The sequence below is a fragment of the Lathamus discolor genome, chromosome 3, assembly GCF_037157495.1.
Source record: "Lathamus discolor isolate bLatDis1 chromosome 3, bLatDis1.hap1, whole genome shotgun sequence".
Taxonomy (NCBI): Eukaryota; Metazoa; Chordata; class Aves; order Psittaciformes; family Psittacidae; genus Lathamus; species Lathamus discolor.
The window spans coordinates 18161067-18180000 of record NC_088886.1 but is presented as its reverse complement, the minus strand read 5'-3'; the positions used below and the strand labels follow the sequence as shown (position 1 = coordinate 18180000).

At 38.5% G+C, this 18934-nt stretch overlaps 1 protein-coding gene across 2 annotated transcripts in view; it reads right to left on the bottom strand.

Moving 5' to 3' along the window:
- Positions 1–63: 63 nt before the first annotated feature.
- BRINP3 (BMP/retinoic acid inducible neural specific 3) overlaps positions 64–18934 on the bottom strand; it is a 211659-nt gene continuing 192788 nt past the window's right edge. For both annotated transcript variants that reach the window (XM_065672591.1, XM_065672592.1), the window contains exon 8: positions 64–1442. In XM_065672591.1, the coding sequence (XP_065528663.1) occupies positions 326–1442 (1117 nt within the window). In that variant the 3' untranslated portion in view covers positions 64–325. The remainder of the gene's footprint in view (positions 1443–18934) is intronic.

Below are 18934 nucleotides of genomic sequence, written 5' to 3'. Positions count from 1 at the left end.
ATTGGTATCCTTCTATGTTCCCTCTAGAGGATGTAATGCACAAAAGCATTGCCACGGAACATATAAAATTACAAATGAAATTTATTGTAAAAAGTAGAATGTCTTCTAGACTGGTGTCAGTATTTATTTCATTCATAAACCAAAACTGCAGGTATAACATATTCATTGTCAGCAAGTTCATGTGTAAATTGCCATCCAACAGTATTGACTGATATAAGACAGATATTGAAAAGACAATTTAAATTTACTTTTCCAAACATAAACTGTTCCACAAAAGCACTGTAAAAACTCCTTCAAGGTTTTGTGTTGTGCTTCACATGTATGGTTAACTACATAATTTGGTTGTGTCATAATCCACTGTGTTTGGCAATTTGGCATTGAAGGCCTGCAAAGCAGATTGAATTCTCACCACTTCACTGGTAGACAGTTTCAGTCTATGACGGAGCAAGCAAGAGAAGAGGTCTAAACGGCGCTGACCAGGTGGAGAGAGTTTATTTACACGATCCCGTATCTCTAACAACTGCAAAAGTGCTGAGTCCTGTGATCCCTGAGTATAGGGGTAGTCCAGCTGCAAAATCAAGTCTCTAATTGCTTCTGGGTCGAAGTGCATGCTGTAGCCAAACACTTGGATATTATTGATTTTCATGTAACCCAGATTTCTTGAGGGATCAATAAATTCCAGGGGTTCATAGTAGATGCTCTCATTGCCATTTGGACCATTTGACTTTATTCGACTTCTCAGATAGATGTGTACAGTTTCAAAAAAAGTCTTCCACTTGTTGCCCAGAGTCAGCGTCCAGTTATAACACTGAAGGGGTAAGTCCAATTTAGTCCGCTCCCAGTCTGGGAAATTATTTTCATTCACAGGCATAAACCAGCTCTCAGAGTGGCTGCCCCCAAAAGGGTTGACATAAACAGCAAGAACGGGCTCTAAGGTGCTGTTTTTAGTTAGGCAAATTTGAAGAGAAAGGCCCAGTATCATATGGACCAGGCTAGACTTGTACTTGTTGCTCTTAAGAGTAAGGAGCATCCGCTTGCGCCAAGAAGGATCAAACCAGCTGTTGAGGCGCATGTCATTGCTGATGAAAATGGCATGGACCTCAATTCTCCTGTCTGTCTTCTGCAATAAATACTTCATTTCCAGGTCTTGAAGGTCAGTTTCAAACCCAATGTAGTGCTCTGTCGATTCTGCCACTTCAGGCTTGCAAAGCCCTTGGCTCAGCATGTAGCCAGCATTGCAGCTCCCACAGCGGGTGCGATTGTCAGGAGCACAGCTCAAGCACGCAGAGCCATCTCCAACCGTGCAGGGAAGGAACCCATGGCAGGCAACCTGGTCATTAGGGCAGGTGCATGTGTGAGTCTCTTCAGAAAAGCTTCCCAGAAGGCCATTTTCATTGCAGTAGAGAAAGGACTGGATGCGGTTGAGCCAGTAGTTAGAAGATCTGCAATGTTAAAAGAACTTATTTTAACACAAAGACCTGCACATAATAAATGCACCTTGTTATTTTTTTATCAGAAAGAAAAAATAAAGCTGGATTTAGTAGCAGATTAAGGCACTAAAATGAGATTACAGTGTCTGCTGTCAGATAAATACATGTATAAATTGCATTTTAACAATGCAAAATCACAAAAGGATTTTCCTTATAAACTCACAGGCACAACAGGAATATTTGGTTCATATATTTGCTACCTCTGCCAAGGAAGCCTGACAAAGAGCCATTTTACTGTTACTGTCTTCAGATTAACATCTTAAAATCCCATGCAGCTGAGATCGTTTTTCTTCATATTATTTGTTCAGGGAGGTGCTTTGTATGTGTCTAAATATGTATAACTGTACCAGCTCCCTATTTCATTATGAATATTTTTGCAAGCTTGCAAGCTTTCTTGTTACTGGCTGAAGTTGCTTTGATTTATAGACGTGAGCTAAAATGCTTTCCTGGAATAACAAATACAACCCTACTCCCCACTAAGATAGATTCGGTCTTAATTCTTCAGATGACTTCCAGCAAAATATCCCTACAGGAAGCCATGCACGAGCATGCTGTGTTTACTTTTCATCTTTGGAGATGAAATTAAAAGATCACTTTAATGGTCTTCCTGTCATCTCATTTTCTTTTCACTAGAAGCCACAGTTAATGTCCTACACCACCCTGGGGAAAGATACTGAAACCAACAGTTTAGGCTGATGAGGCACGTCTGCTACAAGATAGACAATTGGAACAACTGAGTTACATGCAAACAGTGAAGAGAAAGATCATCTTCTTTCTTTTTCAGTTCTTAATAATCCTAGCAATGCACAATTTAAAAAACTTATTTTGGCTGCTGCAGTCAGGTCCATTCTTGCCACATGAATGATGATAGTTGTATGGTGTCTTCCCTTTTCATTGTATTGTTTCAAAGAGAAAATGCAGCAGCCTCACTGACAAATTTTTCAATTCACATCTGAATTTGTCTTAATAGTTCCCTTTTTTTTTTTTTGACTAAAAAATGTATGCTAAAAGCCTATCAGATCTCGAAGTCTGATTCTTTAGAAAACACGAAAAGAAAAATTACATCATTGTATACTCTGGTGACTTTGTTTAATCCTTTTTTTAATTATTTTTTCTTTCCCTTTTTTGGTTGGGGGAATCTTAGTTTTTTGAGGTTGGGGTTTTTTATATACATATAGCATATTAATATTTTCTAGAAGTATAAGTAAATATCATAACATCCATGACATGAATGCCTTAACACCATTCTTATTGTGCTCATTTGAAAGTCATTATTAAGCAAGAATATTTTGGCAAGTTTATTCCTTCATTTCCTGATTAAAATTCATAATGACCATTCTACAGGCAAAATCAATGTCACAATACAAAAGCTACTCCAAAACTGAGCAGAATATTAAAGTTATTACTCTCCCATGTGGAATAGGAAGTTCCTGTGTACTTTGTCTGGGTTTTTTTGCCAGTAATCTGTATCTGCTGATCTCGCCCTGGCGACTCACAAGAACTGCACTTCAGATGCGTTATGACCCTGTTTCCCAACATAGGATGAACTTTGCAGCCAGCCAGTGTCTCACGTGGTCTGTCTTATTGCTATCAGCCTTGTGATGCATCACAGCAATCAAAACAGAGAGGACATGATGATATTTGCCTAAAGAAGTGAAACTAACCTTTTAAAGGTCTGACATTACAGCTTTTTCCTAACTCTTTATGGATTTCTGTGCTTATTTAAGAACTGATACAGAGTTCCAAAAGCTAATAGGTGTAAGATATAAAAGTCTGGGGGATTAATTTTCCTTCAGATCATTGGGTTAGGCCATTTGCTTCACAATAGCCTCCATAATGATTTTCGTTTGTTTTGTTACCTTGGACAGATAATGCAGCAGATTTCAATAACATGTGGTTGTTTTTTAATCTCCAAGTTTTATGCTTGTACTGTTGCTAACAGTTGGTACCACATGATTATTGTGTCAAGGTTTGTAAATGTGAATTTTAGCATCTCTTCCATTTCTCTTGTGAAAAGAAGTCCTTACTTTTGAAAAGTGTATTATATATTACTATATTAGAAGTACATTTCTGGAAAACATTGCTTTGTTTAGGCCAACTCTGAGCTTACAGAAGTGGTTTTGAGTTCATCTCAGTAGAGGATAAATATTTGAAGACTAAAGATTTTCCATGTATCACGATGTGTCACCCATAGAGACTAAATCTGCTTGGCTTACACAGAACAGCAACCATTCTACATAGTTTATAGCATCTAAGGATATGTTTGCATGATATATACTAGTCAGAGGAAACCTAATGGTGTCTAAGATACAAAACTGGAGCCACAGCACTACTTTAGTTTTTCAGCAGAGATTAGTAGCCTGGATTTGGTACTGTGCTAGTATGGACAAGAAATTTCTGTGTGGCTTGGAGGTTAAGCATTTATCCTGGCTGGAGTTCAGGAATAGTTGGCTTTCAAGCTATACTCCAGCTATGAATTTCTGAGTCCTAATATTAGATACTTTCTGATAGATTTTAATGAGTGAATTTTTCAATATTCCTTTATTGAGGTGTATTGGGTGTCACTGGAAAAATTTTGACAGCGGGAGGGCAGATGCAGGAATGCCTTCTGCGAGAAGAGGCCAGCGATGCCTTATACTGAACACAGCTGGTTCCAGACAAGTTATCTTGAGCAATTGCTTCTTGCTTATAGAATTTAACAAATATATTAGGACAATGAGCTTCTGAGGGAGGGTTGAAAGAAATCTCCAATTATTATTTTAATGCCACTGCAAACATTATTATCTGATTTGGAAAATTATACTTACTGGCCTTATGTGTTAGTTTTCCAGAGACTGAGATACAGAACTTCTGATTTCCAAACCTAGTGAAACTAGCAAGAATTTCCTAGTTACTTCAATGAGCTTTAAATCAAAATGGCATGCCTGAATATCTGTGCCCTCACCATCATTCAAAATTATGTGACAATTTATAATTAAAAGCTATTTGTGGTGAAACATACACTTGAAATAACAATCACTAAATCTTTGTTTTAGAAATAAAATATTTAATGAAATAAAACCCTTGATAAGTACAGCATACTTCTTACTGAATTATATAATGAATTAGAGCTCCCTGGAAATTCTTTAGAATTTTTTTTAAAACTGGTTTTTTTATTGATTCATTGAAATCAACCTTTCAAAAGCAGTACAAAGTTATAAAACAAGTGCTAAGTCCTGAATTTCTATGAAAACATAAATACTACTTATTGTCCTATTGAAAACCTGTTCTCTCTACAGGAAATAAACCATCAAGCCTCTTCTATGACTTATGCAAAGTAGAACACTGAGACAGATAACCCATGCAAATCACATACTTCTACCCTTTAATTTAATTAAGACTACTATTCTGAGGTTTCAGTCTCACCTTGGACTGTAAAGAGTTTCTAGTCATGTGAACCACATTTCTTGCATGGATGAACATTTCCTTCCACCCTTATTTAATTTGTTTGTTCACATACATCAATATGAATCTACTTAGTTGTCTGTGACAATATTCTACAGATTTTCACAATTCTTAAAATTTTATGGGAAACAGATTGTTAACTAATTATGGTTTAATAACAGATCCAGCTCCACCTTCTTACATTCAACTCTTTTCCTACTATCAGATCAGGCTACTGTAGCTGGATGATAATACTTTTTTGTGGGTGAACCTTCTCTTGCATAGAAAGCACTAAGGAGTCACTCCCATGCTTTCAGCTAAAATACAGGGTAAGGAAAACCTGCCATATAATCTCGCATTTACGCAAGCATGATGAAAATAGGATAATCCTGTGGAAGTTGATGTATCAGTTAACATCAGCCAAGTTTCTGATGAAAATCATTTTAATGAGAAATACAAATCTTTTTGGTAGGCGAAATATAATTCTACATGAAGTTGCACTGCATTGCTTCTTTATAAAATGCTCTCCAATTGTTAATTCTAAAGCGCATTGAAAATATTTTACAATCTTTTTTTTTTTTTGCTATGAACTTACTTAAAAAAAAACAACAAACATTTATTTGAACAATAGCAGTTGCAAGTTTAATCCAAAACATGTGCTTACTTCTTGTTTAATACACTGTAACATTAAATGTAAGAACAAAGTAGTATGGTCAGCCTATAAAATAGCCATAGCATGTATTTAATCATGGTATGACACTTGCCTCCTTCTCTGCCTCACTAAGTGCTTAACATCTGTTGTACATCAGATGGCTCAGTAGCAGATGATAAGTACTCAGTGAGGCAGGTGCTAAGTAAAAAAATGAAGACAATTTAACAAGAGTGTATAGGCAGTAAAACACCCATTAACTATTTTTTTCTCCTTTCAAAGCTGAGTCCAGTATAAATCTGTTAAGACTGAAACCTCAACACCAAATGCACTTACAGGTATCTCTAAAAAGTCCTACTCTTGTAGGATCATCTCTTAGGAAGGACAAATAAGGCTCCAAGCACTTTTTTGCTGTGCTTTAATTCATAACAAGAACATTAATTGGTACTAAATTTGATAATGGTCATCATGTGAATGCATTTGTCTTCTGGGAATCAGGGTAAAACTACCGACGGTACAGCCACCAGAAGGCCAGTGAGTGATTAGGAGAATGAAAGTTTCTAGTTTACTCAGCTTGACAAAATTAAAGCAGTACTATAACCACTACTCAAAGAAACATGCCTGAAATTATTTCATTATGGCTTATGTTATGGGTATTTCAGTGAGACTCTCAATGACAGCTGCAAATCCTACTCAAAAACATGATAAACAAGAGCAGTACAGCTGCTATGAGTTCAATTTTACAATTTCACAGCTGGCTCCACCTGAGTCAGATACTTCAAACTGATCTAAAGGTCTGAGCTAACTATGTGGACCGTGGTGAAAACAAGTTAAGCATACTGTGCAGTAGAAAAGGAATATGATACCTTTCTAAACGTATAGAAAGGAATGAAAAACCTCTTTTTAGAGAGAAGTTTTTGGTAAAAATCCCTTCTTAGCAAACACAGAAATCATATTAATTAGCTATGAATTTTTTATGGAAATCTTGCTTCCATCTGCTAAAGTTGCTTCCAGCACAGAAATGGATAGGGTAACTAAGGAAATCTAGCTTGGGGTGAGACTCCTCCATGGTGTCTGTACTACAGGGAAGGGAATGCATGAACCAGGAGGTTGATTCTGGGATTATGTTGCTGGGATTAATAACAATCTGAAAACTATAGTGATATAAGGAGGCAAAATACCTTGCTCTCCCCTGTTAGTCACATTTAAGGAGAATCTTTGCAGATATCACCATTCTGAGGATATTGTCCTCCCCACCACTTCTTAAGGTTGATACTCTGTATTTTAAAACCAATAATGCACGCCACTTTTAAATTCAACATTGCCTTTGTATGACAAGAAGCAGAGGATTTAAACGCTTATATGGTATAAACCTATAACACCTCATAGAACAAAACTGCTGTGAGGTGATTTTATAGACTAAATAATATTTTGACATTAAAATTTTTAGTTTTTCAAAGGACATTTCTTCTTAGCTTGTTATGAATTTATTTACAAAGATTTTAAATTGAGCTATGCTAATGTTGCACCCTTTTAACTCTCATAGCAAAGTTTTTGTACTGGGAAACATTTCTGCAAAACACACTAAAGAATGGTTATAGAAAAACCATTTTAAGATAACATGTCCACATTTTTTTTAACAGCTATAATCATAATTATCATTGTAATGTACTGAATAAAGAAAAATATTGCTTTGTAGTACTAGCTATTTAAAGAGGTTCAAAACAGAGACAAGCTTTGAAAGCTTCAACTAAATAATGATACATAGTGCAGAAGGGACAAAGGAAATACTAGTCAAATTAATGGTGTCAAAAGCTGACACAAAGGAAGCAGGGGTGTTAGGAAAAATTAGAGTCATCTTGTACAGGAGGAAGAAAGATGCCATAAACACCAAAAAAAAAACCCAACCCTAAAACCACAAACAAACAAACCAACCCATGCATACTTTTTGAAGCCACTGTAAACTAGGGTTTGTAGTGTTAGATGCGTGCAAAACTCATCTTGGACCGTATATTATCCATTAATTGAGTGGAATTTTAGTTCAACTTTTGCAGATGTGAATTCAAGCGTAATTTTATATATATCTAAAAAGAAGCTATAAAATGTTTATCTAGATGCTTCAGTGACAGTCATTAATATGCCCATTTTTAAGGTCAGAAAAATAACAACCAAGTTCACTGTAATGTTATCAGCTTTTTTTTGTGTCAAGGAAAACAGAAGTGACATATAATTTATATGTCAGAAGTGACATATAATAATATTTTTTACAAAGATAGGTAAAATGATAATGAGACACGCACAAGTGTACACAATCACAGAATCAATCATAGAATTAATTAGGTTGGAAGCAACCTTTAAAGACCATCCAAACCAACACTCTGCCATGGACAAAGACACATTCTACTACATCAGGTTCTCCAAGCCCTGTCCTGTCTGTCTGTCATGGTTTAGACCTAGATGGTAACTAGGTACCATGTAGTCTTTCACTCCCTCCCTCCCTCCCTCCCCTTTTCTCTCCCCGTGGCAAGATGGGGAGGAGAATCAAAAGAATGTAAAAACCATGGGTTGAGATAAGAACAGTTGTATAACTAAAGTACAGTATACTACTACAACTTCTAATAATTCTTATAAGCCCTATTCATATATCGAAAGGCTGCAATAAGGTCCCCAGAGTCTTTTCCAGGTTGACCAAGCCCATCTCAGCCTTTCTTCATAGGAGAGGTGCTCCAGCTGTCTCATCATTTTTGTGTCCCTCTTCTGGACATACTCTAATAGGTTCATGCCTGCCATAGGCTGTGGGACACAGAACTGGATCCAGTACTGAAGGTAGTGCCTCACAATAACAGAGTAGAGGGGAAGAATCACCTCCCTTGACCTGCTGGCCACTTTCTTTTGATGCAGCCCAGGATACAATTGCCTCTCTACGCTACAGGTGCACATTGCTGGCTCATGTCCAGTTTTTCATTCATCAGTACCTCCAAGTCCTTCTCTGCAGGGCTCTTCTCAATCCATTCATCTCCCAGTCTATACTGATATTGTTTCCCTGGACAATTTCTAGCCTTTTCCTCCCAGCTCAATTTACTAACTTTTAAAGAAGTGTACATTAATACAGCTTGAGCAATGGGCACTTGAAGCTCTTTGCTCTGTGTTCATCTGCCCATAAGGTAGAGGTAGCAATGAATGAACTGAAGTGAAGAAACACTATGGCTTAGAGAAAGGAGAAAAATGTAATGGGATTTTGTAATTAAAATACTTTCACTGAATAATATAAGATGAAAGTGTAAAATTAGCTAATTTAGGGGATGTCTTTGGATCTTAAAACACATAGTTATGAAGCAATTGTAGTGTAATTAAGGGGACAGGGCTTCATCAGATTCCTTGCATATGCCATATATGCAAACCTAATTTGAATACTTAATTTGTATGAAGAAAGGACCCAGTAGAGACTACTAAAACCAGCTTGATTGCCTTGTCAACATACATTCTAAGGCTAAATGCACAAGTTCAAAGATAGTCTAAGATGTAGTTATGAGCTGCATTTGAAAAACTAAGAAAATGTACCAGCAGCTCTAGCATGCAGTGAAAATTCTAGAACTAATTAAAAAATAGCCTTGACTGAATGGTCTTCATATGCAATGCAGCAGATCACAAAAACTACTGAAAAAAATACCTACAGAATTCTGTATGATTTACTGTTGTAGTTAGGATAGAAGGAAGGAGCTTCAGTATTCTTGGAGTATTTTGTTCAAAACAGGAGCAATATAGAAAGTTTAGACTGAAGTTAATTGCTGAGATGGAAGCTTTCAAATATTTTGTGGAATAATTAAAAATTGTGTGAGAGAGTAATTCATAAAGTGTCTCTAAACTGTACAAAAAACACTGAACAACTGTGCTGACAAAAGGATCCAAAGTTTTAATTGTGGTGAAGGGTAAATTAGGATACAGAAAGAGTTTTAGTACCAGAAAAATCAGCCATCAATTGTATTATTTTCTGTAACTAAATCTCACTACTACAGGTAAAATCATAGCCGCATTAACAGCTTATATCAGAAAAGGAAGTCTACAATTGCATTCAAGAAACTGATACAAGACTATTGTAGATTCCTATTTTCCTGCTGATTTTGAGAGAAGACATCTATTCACAACCTTATTCACAGAGAGAAATAATTGAAATAAAAAATAAAAACCCAAAACCAAACAGAAACCCCCTCCAAAACCCACCCCAAAACAACCTCTGCCCCCCCCCCCGAAAAAAAACCAAGCTACCCACACTGTTTCCGTTACAGCTATAATTATGGAGGTAAAGAAAATCTGATTCTATTCCTGGCTCCTTCACAATGTTTCCGTATGACCATGACTATGGAAAAGTCACTTGTTCTTTTCCTTTGATAATGATCTTTTACCACTGTTTGTCTATTTGTATTATAAATTTAGTTGCCTCTAGCTGTTACTGCAATACAAACAGCAGCAATCTGTCATTTACTTCCATTTTGTAGATATGGAAGTGTTACAGCAAAGCAAGAATCTCCCAGTAAAGAGTAATGGTTTTAATTAGAGAATAAAAAAACTCAGTTCTGTGTTCATGACACCTAACTTATCATATATAATAAAGATTCTGAGACCTGTGTGTTTTTTTTCTCTCATGTTATAATAAAATAACTTAAAATAACTATATTTTTAAGCAAGCCCATGTTTGAGTACAGGCACAAAATAGGTTATAAGAGAGATATGCTAGAATAAATTGTAAGGACAAACTTAAATTTCTGAAGTAAAATTAAAGGCTGCTTAGAAAATTGGATCATGCCTTTTTTAACAACAGCATGTATTTTTAAATACATATTTTGTTTAAAAGAATGTTTTTAAACACAGCATATATTTCATTTAATAATGTATAATTCTTATAATAAGATGTCAGTTGCTTGACAGTCATAGATAGGGAAAGTATTACTATAAATGACCAGATGTTTCATGTATGTAATACAAATTAGGAGACAGTATGGTAATAATGTTTGCAAGCAAATATCAATTAATTCCCTCTCTTTTGACACTTTTGTATTCTAAAACAAACAAACTAACTAACTAACCCACAGCTTGAAATGCAAAATACAATTGATAAAAAGGCTGACACTGGTCAACAAAAGAATAACTGTCTGTACATTGATCTGAAATAAAGGAAAATCAGTATAAATAACTGACAGTGAGGAACCAAAGTCCCACTTTAGGAACCTGTGCAAATTTCTTATGGAATATATACAATTATATAAAGATAAAGTGATTTACCTTATAGAACTGTTCTCATTCCCCCAGCAACTGTTAATCATTGTTGAGAAAAAAATATCTATATATGCAATTCAGAATAATAACCCTTCCAGACTGCTGACACCTCTGTACTTTCTATTTGTCAATGCAACTAGCTCACTCTGGTTAGCTTACTCACCACTAGAGCCACAAACAACTACTATGTCAGTGGCAGAAGCCAAGATATGTTACCTCTTGGTAACCCCTCCAAATTTCTTCTGGCAGAACCACAGGAAAATATGTACAGGGCTCTGAGTATCTAGAACATGAGACTCAATTTAGTAGGCCAGGTCTACTGGGGGCTGGTGGAGGGTCTGACAAGGGAAGAGCGGTTTTGGTAGGAGGCTTGTCATACTGGTCAGGAAAGCTTTAAACTAGATGTGTTAGGGGAGGGGGGCACAATTACATCCCAACACACCCAGTCAGTTGCTAGCACCTATAACAAATGCTTGGAGCAACGTAGAGATATTTCAGCCGCTCCAACCTATGAGCCGGCTTCATTTGGAGCTTGGCTCAGATGCCTCTATACAAACACCCATCTTATGGAGAACAAACAAGAGGAATTAGAGATGTGTGCACACCTACAGGGGTATGATATAGTAAGCATCACAGAAACATGGTGGGATGAATCCCATGACTGGAGTGTTGGAATGGAAGGTTACAGGTCCTTTAGAAAAGACAGGCCAGCAGATGAGGAGGGGGAGTTGCTATTTATGTCAGGGATAGGCTGGGGAGTATGTAACTCTGTCTGGGGACAGGTGAACAGTCAACAGAGAGTTTGTGGGTCATGGTCAAAGGGAGAACAGTGATGGCGGACATTATTGTGGGGATCTGTTACAGACTGCCTGATCAAGAGGACTCTTTGGACAAAGCTCTCTATAGACAGATAGGAACAGCCTCACACTCGCAGGCTCTTCTTCTCATTGGAGGACTTCAACCACCCTGATATCTGTTGGATGGACAGTACGGCCGGGCACAAACAATCCAGGAGGTTCCTTGCTTGTGTGGAAGACAACTTCCAAGTAATAGAGGAGCTGACAAGGAGAGGTGCCATGCTTGACCTCATGCTCACTAACAGGGACACTCCAGGGCAGCCTTGGTTGCAGCGATCATGAGATGGTTGAATTTGAGATCCTCAGGACAGTGAGAAAAGCGTGCAGCAAGCTCACGGCCCTGGGCTTCAAGAGAGCAGACTTTGGTTTCTTCAGGAACCTGTTTAGTAAGGTTCCATGGAATATAGCCCTAGAGAGCAGGGGGGCTCAACACTGTTGGTTGATATTCAAGGATCACCTGCTACAAGCTCAGGAGTGTTCCGTCCTGACTAGAAGGAAGTGCGGCAGGAGGGCCAGGAGACCTCCTTGGATGGATAAGGAGCTGCTGAGGAAACTTTGAGGGAAAAAAAGAGGCTTATAAAAGGTGGAAGCAAGGACAGGCAGCCTGAGAAGAATACAGGGATGTTGTCTGGGAAGCTAGGGATCAGGTTTGGAAAGCTAGGGCCCAGTTAGAATTAATCTTGGGTAGGGATGTAAAAGATAACAGGAAGGGATACTGTAGGTATGGTGTGAATAAAAGACAGTCCTGGGAAAACTTGCGCCCTCTCCGGAAGCTGTCAGGAGAACTGGCTACCCTGGATTCGAAGAAGGCTGAGGTACTTAATGACTTCTTTGCTTCAGTCTTCACTGGCAAATGCTCAGACAACACCACCTAAGTATTGGAAGGCAGATGCAGGGACTGTGAGAATGATGACCCTAGGCCCACTGTAGGAGAGGATCTGGTTCGAGACCATCTTAAAAATCTGGTCGTGCACAAGTCCATGTGACCCGATGAAATCCATCTGTGGGTCCTGAAGGAGCTGACAAATGAAGTTGCTAAGCCACTGGCCATCATATTTGGAAAATCATGGCAGTCAGGTGAAGTTCTGAGGACTTGAAAAAGGGAAATATAACCCCCATTTTCAAGAAGGGGAATATGGATGACCCAGGGGATTACAGACCAGTCAGTCTCACATCTGTCCCTGGCAAAATCTTGGAGCACATTCTCCTGGAAGGCATGCTAAGGCACATGAAAAACAACAAGGTGCTTGGTGACAGCCAGCATGGCTTCACTGAGGGGAAATCCTGCCTGACCAGTTTGGTGGACTTCTCTGGCAGGGCTATGGAACTGATGGACAGGGGTAGAGTAGTTGATGCCACCTACCTGGACTTGTGCAAAGTGTTTGACACTATCCCACATGACATACAACATCTTCTTCTGCAAATTGGAGAGACATCAATTTGATGGATGGACCACTCTGTGGATAAAGAACTGACTGGATGGCTGCACACAAAGAGTTGTGGTCAGTGGCTCAATGTCCGGCTGAAGATCAGTAACGAGTGGTGTCCCTCAGGGATCAGTGTTGGGACCGGTCTTATTCAACACCTTTGTTGGTAACATGGACAATGGGATTGAGTGCGCCCTCAGCAAGTTTGCTGATGATACCAAGATGTGTGGTTTGGTTGATACACTGGAGGGAGGGAATGACATCCAGAGGAACCTTGACACGCTTGTAAGGTGGGCTGGTGCAAGCTTCATGAAGTTTAACCATGCCAAGTGCAAGGTCCTACAAGTGGGACAGAGCAATCCCAGGCACAGCTACAGGTTGGGCAGAGAAGAGATTCAGGGCAGCTCTGCAGAGAAGGACTTGGGGGTGTTGGTCAATGAGAAACTTAACATGAGCTGCCAGTATGCGCTTGCAGCCCAGAAAGCTATCCATATCCTGGGCTGCATCCAAAGGAGCGTGACCAGCAGGTCGAAGGAGGTGATCCTGCCCCTCTACTCTGCTCGCGTGAGACCTTGCTTGCAGTATTGTGTGCAGTTCTGGTGTCCTCAACATAAAAAGGACATGGAACTGTTGGAACAAGTCCAGAGGAGGGCCACGAGAATGATCAGGGGACTGGAGCACCTCCTGTATGAAGATAGGCTGAGGAAGTTGGGGCTGTTCAGCCTGGAGAAGAGAAGGCTGCGTGGGACCTCATAGCAGCCTTCCAGTATCTGAAGGGGGCTTATAAGGATGATGGGGACGGACTATTCATTAGGGACCATAGTGATAAGACAAGGGGTAACTTTGGATATAAGGAAGATGTTCTTTACTGTAAGGGTGGTGAGGCACTGGAATGCATTGCCCAGGGAATATGTGAATTCTCCATTCCTGCGGTGTTCAAGGCCAGGTTGGACAGAGTCTTGGGTGAGATGGTTTAGTGTGAGGTGTTCCTGTCCATGGCAGGGGAGTTGGAACTAGATGATGTTAAAGTCTTTTCCAATCCTAAATAGTCTATGATTCTATGTAACTGTGGTATTCACTACCACTGAAGTTGTGTTGGAATTCATTGGGGTAACCTTTTTTGTCCATAATTTTGTTTTCTTTATTAACATGTTAACTGTTACAGTAAGTCACATATGCTGGAGTGTAGCAGTGAGAATGTGTGAAAATCCCCTCCCCTTGAGAGGACTGTATAAAGGGTAATCAACTATAAATCATATTCTGAAGAAGTGACAACCCCTGTTGCAAAGAAAGAACATATTAATTCTGATATGCTCTTTACGTATTAAATCTCATTCTGTTCATTTCATCCTTTCCTCATTATTACATATTTTCTGATATGTTAAATAGTAAAAAGAAAAGGTTCCTGTGCAGAATAACTTCCTTAATACCTTTCAATTTTTATTTAAGCATTATAGTTAAAAAAAAAAAAACAAACACAAACCTGTACTAGTATAAACCCATATAAATTTTAGTCCCTCTAAATTCCTCCTTAGTGAAACTAACATGCTGCTACTGGCTAGAATTAATGTCATGAGTTTGTTTTCCACAAAGAATTTCCAAAAGTTAACATTAATAACCAAAAGCAGATTGGAGCAGACAAGATAGAATCATAGAATAGTTAGGGTTGGAAAGGACCTCAAGATCATCTAGACACCTCACACTAAATCATCTCACCCAAGGCTTCATCCAACCTGGCCTTGAACACCACCAGGGATGGAGCACTCACAACCTTCCTGAGCAACCTATTCCAGTGCCTCACCACCCTAACAGGAAAGAATTTCCTCCTTATATCCAATCTAAACTTCCCCTGTTTAAGTTTTAACCCATTACCCCTTGTCCTGTCACTACAGTCCCTGACGAAGAGTCCCTCCCCAGCATCCCTATAAGCCCCCTTCAGGTACTGGAAGGCTGCCATGAGGTGTCCATGCTGAGGAGACAAGATTTTCTTGTAGAAAAAAAAAACTGATAAAGAATAAATTCTTCTGACAAGTGATCTTCAAGGCCTACAACAGCATATGTTTTAAGATATGTTTAGTTTTCTTAACATAGTTATTGTAAATTACTCTCATAGAATCATAAAATCATAGAATAGTTAGGGTTGGAAAGGACCTCAAGATCATCTAGTTCCAACCCCCCCGCCGTGGGCAGGGACAACCCACACTAAACCATGCCACCCAAGGCTCTGTCCAATCTGGCCTTGAACACTGCCACGAATGGAGCATTCACAACTTCCCTGGGCAACCCATTCCAGTGCCTCACCACCCTAACAGGAAAGAACTTCCTCCTTATATCCAATCTAAACTTCCCCTGTTTAAGTTTTAACCCATTACCCCTTGTCCTGTCACTACAGTCCCTAATGAAAAGTCCATCTCCAGCATCCCTATAGCCCCCTTCAGATACCGAAAGGCTGCTATGAGGTCTCCACGCAGCCTTCTCTTCTCCAGGCATTATAGGAATGGTAGTGATTCTAATTGATGGAAATAAATCATAAAGTGTGTTAAATTCGAATTTATTACTGGGGACAGAGAAGTGATATCAGGTTTCCCAGATACAAATCTCAGCACAAGACTGACTTTAAAAACAAACAAACAAACAAAACCCCCAAAATAGCTATATTGAATCATTGTAATATAACTTGCTGATCACAACCCAAAAGTTCAGAGAAACCATGTGTACTGTATGGTTACGGCAAGCTGTTAAATGAAGTTTCTGATATGAAATTTGGATTGAAATGTAAGCAGCTTGCTTATTTCTGGAGAGTTACCTGAAAGGAGATTGATGCACAAGCTGCAGAAATGTGATATTGTCCTCAGTTATTACAGAATGAAATGCCATGTACAGCAACTTGCTGTCTTTTGCTTGATGTATTTGGATGTCATATGTATTCATCTTAGAACCTATATACAGAGTAAACAGCTCATTTTTTTTACCTTGTACAAAATTGCACAACTCCTATAGCTCATTTTCTTTGCACTTTTAACTGTTTAAGCTCAGAAAGGATGGTTAGACTTTAAAATTGTGCATGAGGTGATGAAACATGAAGAATTTCATAGTCATAGTTTTTAAATAGTATGTAGGGAAACAACACTATCAAGATGTCCCAAGAAGGTTTCCACTATTCTTCTCAACACTCTAGAAATTGTATTGCACTTCCTATTGAATTTATAATAGAAGTGATAACAGAGAAAGTTTTAAGACATTGTTAATAAGCAAAATGCAAACTTGCTTCAAGAGTCTTTTCCTTTAAGAGTTTCCAATCTAAGTGTGAAAGAGACAAAATGAATAGAACTAGGATGTAAGATGTGCTCAGGAAGATTTTAAGGATGCAGTGAGGGAATTATGAGAACTGGAGGTCCTTATGTCCTGATGCCCTCAGGCAAACATCCACTGTTTCTCCTGTTTATCCAATACACAGTCCATATGCACGGATTTTGGAGGTATCTTTTACATGGACTTTGGTGGATAAGGTGACTTAGCATTTATATTAAAGGAGCATTTAAATGGGCAAAGAGATTTTGGTGGGATCTTTTTCAGTCTGCGTACTATGGCACTTTCATTGAATGCATTAATGCCTTTTCCCTTCACTCTAGCAGCTACCATTTTGTGGTGCTTTCAATTGACAGCAGAGGTAAGCAGGCTTGTCTCTGGGAAAGTAAGCAGGGCTCCAACACAAACACTCTCACCTTCATGAGTAATTACATTGCCTCTGCAACACAATCAGTCTCTGCTGGCAGACAGACTGAGAAGCCCAAATCCACACATAATCCAGTGTTTTTCACAAGGCTGCTTACAGCTAGAATTGACATTACCAGAAAGTTAAAGAAAAATTGACCCTGCTCAAATGTTGCTTGTTTGTTTGATTTTGAAGTTAACCCTTAAGAGCCAAATACGCACTCACAGAAAGCCAAACTGTATCTGATATAAGGAGAGCAAGCTGATGTTAGCAGGAGTTTTACTATCAGTGCTGCTTATTACAATATACAATATAGTCATGTCAAATGTTGCTATTATCTGAATGCTTCTTACTTCTTTAATCTATTTAATTTACATCATTATGGACTTGCTCCAAAAATGATGGCTTTGCTAAAAGGAACCCCTTTAAGTTCAGAGCATTTGTGATCTTCCACTTATATATCCTAATATTTTTAATACCAATAGGTAGCCTTGGAGAGACATGTTGAATTAGAAATTGCAGCTCAATTATGTAACTTTTTATATATTTAAGAATATCACCTGTCTTTGGAAACAGTATCATGTTGCAAATGATCCTTACTTACTCAAATACAACTTGGCTGAAGTATTTTAATATTATCTGGCAGTGTTCACTAGCCGTTTTTCTGTGGAACCCATTTCAATTATTTTACACAAACTGAGTTGCTGTATAGACTATCTGTCCACATATGGATACTTGAACTCTTGAATGAAACATCTATACCCCTTAGAATTTCTTGGGTACTTTAAGACCATTTAATTTCCTAAGATCAAATAATTGAGATGGCCGAGAAACTTGAAGTGCCATGGCATAGATTCTAATGCATCCTACTATATCCTGCAGGCTGATGATAGCAACAATTTCCCTGCTTCTAGGTGAATAAGATGTCAGGGTAAAAGTAGCCATTTTAAAGAGAGGAGGAAAGGGTTTCTGTGCGAGAAAACCTTGTTTGCTTGCCGCCAAAGGGGTTATTGCTTTTGGTACATACTGATCTGGAATTTGAGAGATTCTTTCCACTGGCATCACCTAAAATTTCCTACTGAAATTGAGTGTGGTTTTCAATTTTGAACTTCTTAGTTTATATTTTTGGTCTTTTACAATATGCACCATGAAAAAAATGCTATGCTTTTTAGCCAACTTGTTTTCAGCTAATGCTGTTAAGCATGTAAAACATAAACCCATCATAAAGAGTTTAAAAGCAAAGTTTGAAATGCCAAGACATAATCTCCCACCCCCAGCATGAGTGGAGTAAAAGTACCCCAAAGCACTTACCCTTCAGGTAATTCTAAAGTCAAGTACAGTTCTTAATTACATGAACAGCAGGCAGGAAGCAGTAAGGCTGACTGAATTTTGACAGGATGACTTGGGTAGCTAAATCCCATGTCCTTTGCTAAAGCACAATTAATGACTTAGACTCAAGGAACTTTAGCTTATGATTACAGCCACTGGACTTCAGACAAAAAATAAGCAAGGTGAAGAACAGATGATCAGAAAAGTAAAAGCCATCTACAGAATCCTAGATTCATCAATCAGAAAGAAAAATAATCTTTTCTTAACTCATACTGTTCTGCAGGTAATTACCATCTTTTTAATCTCAGAAAGCTTTATTACTTTATTTTATTCTTGACTAGTTTTTAATTTGTTTATTATTTGTTTGTGTATGATATCTTTGAAGTATGGAGTTACAATATCTTATATAAATACAGTGATAATTGTGAACACGCTGCACATAGAATCATAGAATAGTTAGGGTTGGAAAGGACCTCAAGATCATCTAGTTCCAACCCCCTGCCATGGGCAGGGACACCTCACACTAAACCATCTCACCCAAGCCTTCGTCCAACCTGACCTTGAACACTGCCACGGATGGAGCATTCACAACCTCCCTGGGCAACCCATTCCAGTGCCTCACCACCCTAACAGGAAAGAACTTCCTCCTTATATCCAATCTAAACTTCCCCTGTTTAAGTTTGAACCCATTACCCCTTGTCCTGTCACTACAGTCCCTAATGAAGAGTCCCTCCCCAGCATCCCTATAGGCCCCCTTCAGATACTGGAAG